This window comes from Parasteatoda tepidariorum, chromosome X2 (assembly GCF_043381705.1).
Source record: "Parasteatoda tepidariorum isolate YZ-2023 chromosome X2, CAS_Ptep_4.0, whole genome shotgun sequence".
Classification (NCBI taxonomy): Eukaryota; Metazoa; Arthropoda; class Arachnida; order Araneae; family Theridiidae; genus Parasteatoda; species Parasteatoda tepidariorum.
Genome location: NC_092215.1, coordinates 15,967,568 through 15,980,077, shown reverse-complemented (window position 1 = coordinate 15,980,077; position 12,510 = coordinate 15,967,568). Strand labels below are relative to the sequence as shown.

General features: G+C 29.4%; 1 protein-coding gene across 4 annotated transcripts in view; it reads left to right on the top strand.

The window, feature by feature from the left end:
- LOC107442106 (CTTNBP2 N-terminal-like protein) overlaps window positions 1–12,510 on the top strand; it is a 44,739-nt gene that overhangs the window by 15,406 nt on the left and 16,823 nt on the right. Inside the window, exons 6-8 of one of the 4 annotated variants that reach the window (XM_043056681.2) lie at window positions 523–807; window positions 3,989–4,930; window positions 7,914–7,973. In XM_043056681.2, coding sequence (XP_042912615.1) covers window positions 523–807; window positions 3,989–4,930; window positions 7,914–7,958 — 1,272 coding nt within the window. In that variant the 3' untranslated portion in view covers window positions 7,959–7,973. Of the gene's footprint in view, window positions 1–522; window positions 808–3,988; window positions 5,219–7,590; window positions 7,822–7,913; window positions 7,974–12,510 lie in introns of those variants that run through there. The other 3 variants (XM_071188279.1, XM_043056687.2, XM_043056677.2) reach the window with 3 other exon arrangements.

The following is a 12,510-nucleotide window of genomic DNA, read 5'->3' as shown; positions in this document are numbered from 1 at the left end:
TTCTAACTTTTAAGTTTGAAAATTATTAATTAAAGTGTTCTGTTTTTATTTTGCTTACTATACAGGGTTATTCATAATTCCCTCTATTTACTACAACCTTATGTTTACTACAACTGGCTTCAGTGGTACATGTTACTGCCATCTATCGCCAACTGCTTAAATTAAAACTTGAATACTTTCACAATAATTTCATATGTTCTTTTTTGCCATATTCGTTTTCTTACTATAACGCTTCGAAACCCCGGAGGGAATTATGAATAACCCTGTGTATATGCTTAAGTGCGTGTCATATTTTCTTGGCTTCTGAGTTAAGAAAAGAATTATAAAATTTGGAAGTTGTGTCAGTAAGTCAACTACAATTATAAACTATTTTTCATAGATGACGAATAACTTTCTGTTTCGAATTTATGTTGCCTTTGATAAGTTTTAGTTTAATGTTGCTTACATTGTTAAATATATTATACAAAATATATTTGTTCGAGTGCCTGGTATTTTATATGTTTTTTTTTTCCTTCCTCTTAGTTGCTCTCTGAGTTGGAAGATGAAAAGCAAAAGCATGCTCAGGATACTGCTCAAGGAGATGATGTAACATATTTATTAGAAAAAGAACGTGAGCGTTTACATCAAGAAAATGAGTTTGAGCGCCAACAAAATAGGTGTATGGAGAAAGATATAAAATGCTTAACAGAAACTTTGGAGCAAGAAAGGCAGCGGCAAAAACAAATGATTTTAGTTTTATTAGCTGAGCGTAAACGTCTTATATACAGATATGCTGAAGAAAAGCAAAAATGTGATAGATTGTCACAGGTAATTTGTTTTAAAAATTTTAAAACAAAATTATAATTATATATCAGCTTTTTGACATCTTGAAATGTTAGTGCAGTATAGAATAAAACAATTCTAGATTGATACTTTGGTAATACTGTTCGCACTTTATTAAATAATATGTTTTTTAAAATCTTTTTGATCTCTGTTTATTCTGTTTTAATCCTTAATCTTTTGCTATTTTGCAAACTATCTGATTCACATGAATTAAATTTCTAAATAAAATCATATGCAATGCATACATATTCCCAATATTAATACTTGAGCATTTTTTCCCTCTTTTTCTCTGCATAAGTTCAAAAATCCTATGGTTTTTAAAGTGGGTTTCTAATAAGCTCAAAAATAAAATTTTGGTTTAATCTTTTTTTATTTTTAAAGCTTTTTTTGTGTTCGCACATAGTGATGATATTTAACTTTCAGCAGTTGTGCAATCTACAGAATTGTACTGAATTTTTCCTTTCATAAATTGCTTTGGCAAAGAGTTCATTTTTCTTTTGGTCATAATATTTCATTCATGTTATTAATTATAAAGTTCTTTTCTGTAGTTAACTTTACTATAAAGAATAATTAAAAAATTATTTGAAGCTTTAAAATTAGAAAAATTGACCCAAAAGTTTTGTAAGCTGTTTTGTATTTTGATGGAACAGCCAAATCATGCCTTAGTTATTTATCATAATTTTCTTATAGAAATTACATGGCTCTTAAAAATGTTAATGATTAAAATATTAACAAACATTACTTATTAAACTATGATTATTCCTTGTTGAAACATATTATTCATGGTTTTTATTTAGTCCTAAGTGCCAGACATCACTGAAAAGCTGGGTCCTTTAAAAATAAAACCAAAAGAAAAATTGACCCTAAAGATTAGAAATTTTTGCTAATAAGTATATGATAAAAGGTTTATCATGGAAGTAAATGATAAAACTTGGTTTTCTATTAAAGGTCAAATATTAAAGACTCAAGTTATTAATTTAAGTCATTCAATTGATTCTTTTATTTTATATTATCTTTCTCAAGCTCTGTATTTTTTTAAAAAAAATTTTTAATTACGAATTTCTATGGTACTTGTCTCTTTAAATTTGTTTGTGAAACAGTTTATTTTTAAACGCTTGTAAGAAGAATTTTTTTTTCCAAAACATAAAAGTGTAAAAATTACCTGCTATGTAAAAATAAACTGTTAAAACTTCTTTTCATAGCATAAACTGCTTTAAACTTTTTTCATTGCAATTGAAATCTCATTTCAACATTGTTTTTGTAAATCTGACTACTAAAAATGAAGACATTTTGATTGTGAAAAAATATTTTTTAAGAATGAATTGTTTTGCCCATTAATTTACTTGTCTTGCAAAACTTAGACATCTTTTTTTTCTCTTTTCAATTTTTTTTGTGGTATTTCAGGCGCTATAAGAAATCTGCCATAACTGAGGAATATAAGAATGTCATTCGAAAGCTGTTAATTGGTTATGTTGATTTTAAAAAGTTGAAATTTTCTCACTATCTTGTTTTTGATTTCACCAAGTGATTTTAAACATTTGTTTTTAATTATAAAACAAGCAAATAGAGCTAAATTAAAACCAAAACATTGCTGTTTTAATTGTTTGTTCTATTTCTTGATAATAGAATGAAAGTGTAAAAATTTTAAAGATTTTTATGTTTATTTTTAATGCAGCTAATATTATGAAGTTATAAGGCCTTTGATATCATATAATAGAAAATTATCTTCTATATTTATGTGAATTGCCTTAAAACCGGCATCTTGTAAGCATCTATAGGTTATTTACGAGTATTTATCAGCTTCCTTACCTCAGAAATATAATCAACAATCTGTAAAGTAGTATATATGTATGGACACGCAGACGTGCCAACTCTCCCGCATTTTGCGGGAGTCTCCCGAATTTTGAGTTATTCTCCCGCCCTCCGGAATTGATTTGAAAAACTCCCGAATTTTACTGCGATCGACGGCCAAACTCAAAATTACCTAATTTTTCCGCGAGTGCGAAAGTAAGTTTTTCTTTCAGCTTGAATCCATCCCCTCTTATCAAACTACCATCTGCCTGAAGCGTAGCTGAACATGCTTTATTTTCCCCCCTCTTCAACGTTACCTCTAAAAACACTCCTATTTCACCCGCCCCCTTACACTGGGGGCGGGTGAAATCTTCCTCTTCTTTCGTGTGGAGTTGAATGCAATGACGTCACATGTCGTTATCGAGTGACGTCCGTTCAGGAGTGGGGAAACTCGTACTCTCGATAGTTGGAATTGATATTGTATCTTGCTGTTTTTATAGTTTTTAATGCGTATTTTTCCACGGTTGGCAACAAGCTCGTAAACTAGCAACGTGATATCAATTATTCGTTTAGTCTTCGTATATTTAAAAAAAAAAAATTTCAAGGATGTCTTAAGTCGAAACGGANACCGGCATCTTGTATGCATCTATAGGTTATTTACGAGTATTTATCAGCTACCTTACCTCAGAAATATAATCAACAATCTGTAAAGTAGTATATATATATGGACACGGTATGCTGAGACAGAGGCACCTGCCAGGTGCTGTCTAATAGAATTCCAATAAATAAAAAATTATAGTTTGCTATTACTGTAATTTTTTCTATTTAAAAAAATTATAATTAATGCCTATTAAGTGTCATATTGAATCTACTCCAATTCATGAAATGAGTGCAAAAGTTGCATTTTTCAATTTCATTTAATTGTGGGGATAGTAGTTATCAACAAAGTCAACCTTCGTCTATAAAAAGGTACCCCAACATAGAGTCAAGTTAACACGTGTTATATACTAGGGAATTGGAAATGTATTTTTGTAGTGGTAGATACACTGCAGTATGTTTAACTAATATTTTTTATTAATTGGATGTAACAAAAATACTTAATATGTAAAATAAATTTGCAAATTTGCTTAGTAATGTTTGTCTTTTTATTCATCTTTACTAATTAAATTTTATTCACAATATTTTTTATTTATTTTAAGGCCTTAGAAAATTTTAATAAAATAGATAAAATATAATCTGTTTTTCAATTTTCAAATAATTCCCTGTGAAGTGTATTACTCAATTCAAAATGAGCCATAAATATCACAAATGAAAATATTAATTTCTGCTTTATTAATCAGTCCTTAAATTTATATATTTTGTTTTTAAATTGTAGATATTGTGTGATGAAAAAGGAAGAATTGCAGATATGGTTGATGGCTTGGAAGAAGAAAGTAAAAAGTCTTTGCAAATGGAGGCTGAACTTGAAAGACAATTGTGTGAGTTTGAAATTGAGCGTGAACAATATAAGGCTGAATTAAATGAATTAGAAGCAAAAAACAATGAACTAACTTTAGAAGTTCAAAAGTTACAGGAAGCTGTTGAGGCTTATCAGAAACAAGCTAGTCTTAATGCTCAGGCTCAGTTAGGAGAAGGTGTCAGAAGTACAATAGTCACCATGGTTTCAACTCCAACAATTCGTGCTGTACCAACTATATCTCCAACTGTTAGCCCTCCTCGGGGAGTGGCTCGAGCTCTTAGTCCTAAAACGGGACCAGCACCTGCTACACCAGCAAAGCCTATTGGTCTTATACCACAAGCTCCTACAAAAGTTGGTGTTTCCAAACCTGTATCATCCATGTCAAGCACTGTTTTGTCTCCTTTGTGCAGCCCCCCTTTAGCAACAGCTAGCTTTAAAACGTCTCCAAAGCCCATAAAAGCTAGCTCACCAGCTCCTGTAACTTCTCCATCTGCTCCAGAAAATATTGCAACTTTATTGCAAGTAGCTACTCCAGTACCTCAGTATGCAGAAAGCCCTCTATCTCCAGCTGAAACTGATAAAGCAATAGATCTGAATTCTCAATCTAATGCTAAAATCTCCAGTAGTGTTAAAGTATCTACACCTGTACCTGCACATAAACCTGCTTCAGCAACTGTCGCCAATGTAGTAAATGCTAAAAAATTGCCAGCAGGAAGGGGTGCTCCACCACCAATTCCTCCAAATAAACCAGTTTTACCCCCTCAAGCTCTCCACAGAAAAGATACTGGCTCAAAACCACCTGTTCCTCCAAGATCTGATGTCACTCCAGACAATTCTATAGACAAAAATGCTGCAAGAGTAAGTGCAATCTCTCGTTTTCTTACTCCCCAAAAATTCAATACTGATGAATCCCCTGGAGCAACTGATAAAGATGATACTCAGGTGGGTGTTTCTAAAGAAACTACCCAAGTAAATGTTGCTGGTAGTAGTAATTTAGAATCTGAAGTACTAGTTCAAGAATTAGCTGATTTTCAGCAAATTCTTGTTTCTTTGGCATCTACTAAACTAGCTAATTCAGTAAATAAATCTAATTAATTTTTATAGTGTAGCCCTTTGCTGTATCACATTTTTTTAGAAGTAAAATAGATGCTCCTTTTGATAAAGGTTGTTATAAAAGATAATAGAATAGCAGTAAATGACTGTATATTTGTTTCATAACTTTATTTATTTGTATATTGAGACAAATTTTTTACTTTCCGGATAACATTTGATCTTTAAGAACCAGTTTCTTCCTATATTAGTCAATGGTAGAGTAGTGCTTAAAGTACAAAATAGATTATACAGAATCATAATTATTGGCAGACTAATAAAAATAATATTAGAACATAGTTTGTGGTATCAGTTGATAGCTTTTTTTGGCAAACTTGATTGCCCTGTTTTCATTGTTCTTTATTTGGAAAATAGTGTGTTATATAAAGAACTACTAAAAAAATTCACCTGCCTCCAAATAACCTCCATAATTCTAATGCATGATGGAGGATTAATGTGAATAACAGTATGACATTAATCATTCATTAGATAATAGTTTATTTAAATTGCTCATGGTATGTATGAAATATTGTATGAGAAATAGACATGGATAAAGTGCCACATATTTGAGTGAGCATTAGAACAAGATGTGATTTTATGAAGAGTTAAATCATTCAAAAATAAGTTTATCTATTCATTTACTTAATATAAACTATTTCTTTTTACTAAGAAAAGAATCAATTTTACAATAGCTATGTTTTAAAAGTTGAAGAATTAGTTTTACTTTTTATATTTTGAAAGGAGAAAAAAGTCGATTATTCTGTTTTTAGTATTTGACATTATTTGACTACAGAACATGTTCTTTATTCACTTTAAAATAATTATTATAATTATTTTTAAAGATATAATAACTTTTCCTCATACTAAGTCATTTCAAACTTCAGTTCTAGATATTTGTGAAAAATATAAGCAATTGCCTTATTTTTTGCACCAAAAAAAATGATATAATGAGGCTGCAATTAAAGATATTTATTTTTAAAGTTGATAACCTTTTCATATTAACAGTTTACAACTAAACAAAACTGCTGAATTGTTAAAGATGTAAGAAATATATTTGTATCCTTATATCTTTTACAAAAGTTTTGCTTCAAAATTTCTATTTCCAGTATAAGCATTTTTCTCTAACTTAAAAAGAAATTTACAAACCATTTTTTTAAAAATTATTTTCTCTACCAGACATTTCTATTCAATCTAAATCTTAATTCTTCAGTCAGTATACATACATATGTAATGTTTGTATTTTTGTAAGTTTATTTCTTTTTGGAAGATTACTTTGTGTTTTTTTTTAAAATTTCTGTATAAGATTTAAAAAGTTTTTTGTCCCCAGAATTCTCACCCTCTGGGACATAAATTTTTTTTATTTTATTGTGTTGTTATACATTATACAATGTTGGATGCAGAAAAAGGCAGATGTTCTGTACACCAAAATATGGAAAAAGGTTTAAGTTCTAGTTTAAAAAAATGACCATAGATTGGCATTAAGCAATTAGATACCTATAATATTTTTATTTCGGGGCCTATGAGTGTGGTATCAAGCTTTAAAAATATGCTATTCATATTCAATATGTTGGCAGTGTCATTATAAATGTAATTTTGGATAAATATTTGAGCAATAATTTAGAATAAAAGGTCGGGTATAAGATAGATATTTTTTTGCTTCGCAATAATATCTAATTTTGTTTAAGATAGTATTGTTTATACCATACTTAAATTAAAGTAAAGAATTATATAATTACAAATTAAAGTTGTGGTGGGAAGGCATATGATTCATTTTTATCTGTTTCATTATTTGTTGAAACAAATTTTATTATGGCAAGGGTGATGTGTAAAACAGCCATCTCATTGCTTTGCATATTCGTTCATGCCAGAACTTAATATTTAATTTTATTTAACAATATATTGCTCATACTATATTTAAATCATTGTGAAGAATCATTTAAATGCAAATTATTTAAGCTATGGGGGGAGGGTATTTCATAATTCATTTTTATCTTTTCCATTATTAATCTCATGTTCCTATTATTGTTTTAATCATGAAGAAACACTTTTTCATATAAAGTTTATCTTTTACTTCATGGCAGCATAAAAACCTCTTGGCGGTGTAAAACTTAATTTTAAGAAAAACAAAGTGCTTCCTAGACTTTAAAGGACATTTTTTACTGAAAGATAAAGGCAGCTATAATGTGACAAATGTTAAATGAAAAATAATTTTAAAAAAAGTTTAAAAGTTTAGTAAAAATCTGAAGCATGTTACAAAAGTGTTTGTTAAATATATTTTGCATGAGAATCAATTTTAAGAAATTCATTTTGATTTGTTTTTATTTCTTAAATTTTATACCTTCTTATTCAATTGCATGAAAGATATTGTAAATGATTGAAACTGTTATTGAATCCTATGTTTTTACAATTATTTCAATTTTTTTCAATAGTTTGTTACAATCTGAATATTTGTGAAGTGAATTTACACATATGCATGTGCATGCTTGATTGCTAGCCTGGATGTATTTCATTTTTCTTGTTCAGATCTGCATGTAAAGTTTATTTTTATATAAAAAATACTACTATAAAATTTTAATTTGTTGGCATAGTATTGTAGATTTTATGTAATGGCTGAACAAATGTTTTATATGAAACTCTCATAATAAATGAAATTCAATGAAGTACTTTGCAAAAATCATTCCAAACTTTCTTTTATTTATTAATACTATATGATTATAATTTATATCTGACTGTGAAAAAAAATACTTTTCAGAATGACCTGAAACTTGACCCAAGCATTCATGAAGTAGAGTTATAGTAGTAGAGAAAATAGTTCAAGAAGAAAAAAATAGTTCAAAATTTTAGTGATAGACTCTATATAATAAGTAACCAGCATGATTTATAAAAGTATATTTGCTTTATAAAGCTATTAAAGATGAATTTTGAAAATGATAGCTATCAGTTGTCAGTTTCTAATAGCTTGGCTGCAAAGATTGCCTAATTTTATTTTTTTAATTTCTGACTGTAAAATCTGACTCTGGATACAAAAAGTATCGTTTTCAGTGTGCCAATTTCAAACTAGCTGAATTTAAAGCATCTATAATTTGTTTCTTTCATAATGTCAAGCCAGTATACTTTACTCTGTTGTGGAACACATTGTTTCATGGTTTGATTTGCAAAAAAAAAAAAGAAAGGTGAACAACAGGGTCGCAACTTTTTAAGGGTTTTTGCTGTTATAATTTATTGCAAATTTCATAATTATTTTTTTTAAACCATGTATAACTAGTGAAGTCTTACTGTCTCTAGAATTATCAACTATTTTTTTCTTAAACCATATTTTTTCCTCTTCATTCTTACTCAGGTCACATTTTATGTCATTCTGACAAGCATTTTATTTAAATCGCTCTTTAAAAATAAGATTTCAAACATTAGGCAATCTGTATAGTTATCTTCTTTTGGCTTATTTCAATATTCTGTAAGTTTCTGTTAGGCTGCATATAGTGCCACTTATTCTAAAAACTTTGCGTATAACATGGACAAAAAGTACAATTATGTATTATAGGAAAGATTTTAATTCAAGCATGTAATGTGTGCCGTTGTATTGTTTAAAAAAAATTTTAAGAAAAATATTTTGAAAACATCTTTTAGATATTTCAAAAGTAAATTTTTCTGAAGCAGCATGGTTTGCAATGTTTATAATGAGATGCTTTTAGACTTTTTTCTGACTTGTTTTCCCAACCTCCCAAAAGCCTGTTCATGTCAGTTTTTTAATGTATTTTACCTTTTGAAAAATTAATTAGTTATATTATGTATATAATATCATCTATAATTATATCATAGATAATTATACTAAACTGCTTTTATCGTATATTTTTTTTACATACCGAAAATTGTTCCTATATCCAAAAAAGATTATTTATTACTCGTACAAGATTATTACGAAGCCCCGGTGACTGAGTAGTAGCACTTTGCACTCACATACCACAGATCATAGGTTATATCCCTGGACTAGGCAACGTTGACTCATCCTTTCAGTGGGTCGATAAAATGAGTACCAAGCATGCTTGGGGACTAGACACTGGGGGTTCCGCATTTAGCTGACCACCGAGCCGCAACACCTGCTCCTGCACTGCAGAGTCGAAGATCAAGAAAACTGAGATGGGCACAGTAGACCTTGCCCTCTATGGGCTGTCACACCACTGAGTTTAGTTTAAAAAATTATTACATGGGCTTAAGTGGATACCAAAATATGTAAATTAATAAACTACCTCATTGGGTCGATTTTTAAAATGCATGCAAACATCAAATGTTAAAAAAAAAACTTCAAAATGAAAAAACATATGTTTATTCTAAAAAAGTGTTTTTTTGTGTCAGATTTTGTAGCTTAAAATATCGTCTACCTTTGCTTACATATTTGAGATCACCCCTGTGGATCATGAAGATTAAATCTTAATACGTGAAAATTCTATCATTAGATAAAAAGTTATTCAGGGTGTTCCTTTTTTTGCGCACTGTGTAGTGCTAAATAAAAAGGCGAACACCTGAATAATATTTGATCGAATCATCAGATTTTCGTGTACTAGGACTGAATTCTAACAGTTCGATGGGTTCATAAAAATTGGCTAATTAATTTAAGCAGATTATATTTAAATGTACAAAATCAGACACGAAAACATGTACTTTTTCTGAATAAACATATATATCTTTTTATGTTTTTCGATTCTTGGCCCTCAAAATATGTGGTAGGGTGTAGTCTCAATTTGGAAAATATTCTTTCAATTAGAATACTGTTAAACATGAATAAGGCACTAAAATGTTCATGCTACAGTTTAGATTCCATTAACAAGAGCTTGGTGAGCAGAATGTTCTTGTTTATAGTTTAATCACGTTGTTTACATTGTTCATCAAATGTATCCTTTTTTTTTAATTTGTATATTGTTTCAGGAGGTAAAGTTTCTAATTTCTCCCCCTCAATTTTTAAATTTTTATTTCTCAAGAACTATTTGACTGATTTCTTTCAAATTTTGGCTTTTGTCATTTAAAATTACGTAAATTAAGTTGGTGTAAAAATTTGTATGCCTAACCATTCGAAAACTGTTTCACTGTTAGTAAATTATAATATAAAAAACAATAAATTTTTACATGGAATAATCTTTGGGTATAAAGTTTTATAATTGTAAGCAACAATACATATTTTGATTCTTTTCATGAGCTCTGGAGATATGGCTAGCTTTCAAAAAGGATCTTAACGTTAAGAAGCTTAAATTTTAGGCCGCTTTCCTGCTATATTTCATTGGAACCTTATTTCCCTGTTTGGGACCTTTCTCACATTTCGAGTGTTAAGAATTTAAATCCGTCAGAAAAAAAGTGTATGTTTATTCAAGGAAAGTACGTTCTTGTGTCAAATTTAGTAACTTAAAATATCGTCTACACAAATTAATATGCATATTTTATATCTAACTACTAGGCATAAATATTACGTCTAGTAGTCACGCATCCTAATGGCCCTCGAACCATTAGGATTGAGTCCTAGTCCGTGAAAATCCGATCATTCAACATTGTAACAAACATTATTTAGATTTTCGAACTTTTTTTTTTGCTTTTTCACAAAGCTCTTTCGTTACGAGCGACTTATTTAGCCGGCATTTATGCGATTCCCTCAGGGCTTAAAGTCCATCCCAGATAGCAATATAAGGTTTTTTCAACACAACAAAAATCTTTTCATGTAAACCTAAAAAGGGTTTTTTACACGGTTTACGTGTAAACCTTCTAACCTTAAAACGAGGTCTGCGACAATCTCCTCTATTCTACGCACATTACCCTAATCCAAAACCTTGGAAAACAACCTTCAACAGAACAACCTTAAAACGAGGTTGTCTTGGGGTTTTCAAGCGGGAAAAAAACCCTTGAATAAAGCTAGTTCTAAGATGAAAATCATCTTAAATCTACATAATTATAAGGTTTCCGTTTGCAGCGTTTTCGTATGCTCAGCTAAAATCTACCCTGTCATAGGATTTTCATTGACAATGCAATTTAATGCTATTGCTAGTGTGCGTCAGCTAAAACGTCATTCTGAACGTGATGTCATCTCTCCCACGATTGTATGACGGCGCGTTTCATTATTTGTTTTATATTTTACTTCTTATAGCTTCCCTGTCCGAGGAAAATTCTCCTTTCCATCAATTTTGCTTGATTATTTTGTTGAAAATAGTCATTTTTTATCAGTCTGACTTACTTTGCTGTAGGAACTTAGTGATTTACAAGTTAAAATATCGTTTAATATGAAATTTTTTATTTTATTTAACGATTTGATTAATAAAAACACAAAATAAATAGAACATATGTAATACTCACCACGCGTATTTTTTTCTTTTTTATTCAGAAATTTATGCGGTGTGAGATATTTTGATGAGTGCAAAAGTATTCAGTTTTTTGTATATCAATGGAAAATTAACATGAAATATCTTTTTTTTGTTAAAATAAATAAAATGCAACTGATTAATTATCTCTTACTTAATATGTATGATATGAAATTTAATGATAACAAAATATTTTTTTTAAAAAAAATCGTTTAATGATGTAGAAATTCCAAATATATTTTTTAATGCACAACAACAAATAAATATCATGATTATCATAACAATGAGTATATGACAAGTGCATTTGTACAAATCAGATATGCCATAATTATATTAGGTATTTTGTTAACATATTAAAATATTATCTGTATAATAACCATTAGTGAATAATACAAAACAGATATACCATAATTAAATAAACTATTTCGTCAATACATAAACAAATGATATTATAGGCATAATAACCACCAGTGAATACGTAACATATTTAACATGAAGGAATTAGCGAAACAATCTTCATTCAAATAAGTGTATGACAGATATGCTCCTTTCTCTGAAAAATAAGAGGAAATTTTTGTGTGCGTACTTGCGTATATTGAATGAAATTTTATGCATATACATATGAATTTTGTATGTACATACATATTGTACGTACAGGAATACATGCCTACATTATATGTATACAGGTGCATGCACACGTATAAATAAAAATACATGAATACACACGCAGTATATAATTATATATCTGTGGTTACTTTAACTATCGTTGTATGAATAACATTGTTATTAGACAGTACATGCATATAGTACTTGCACACGTGAGTACATTGTATGTCATATGGACGTAGAATGAATAAATTACTTGTTGAAAACAAAAAGCAGACTACTCTGAAAATTTTTTGATCTAATGATCGGTTGTTTTTGTTGGTCTATGTCGTACTAACGATGAACAATGGGCTATTGGTGTAGAGTTGGGAAACATTCTTGAGGATGATCCGAAGACATGTCAAC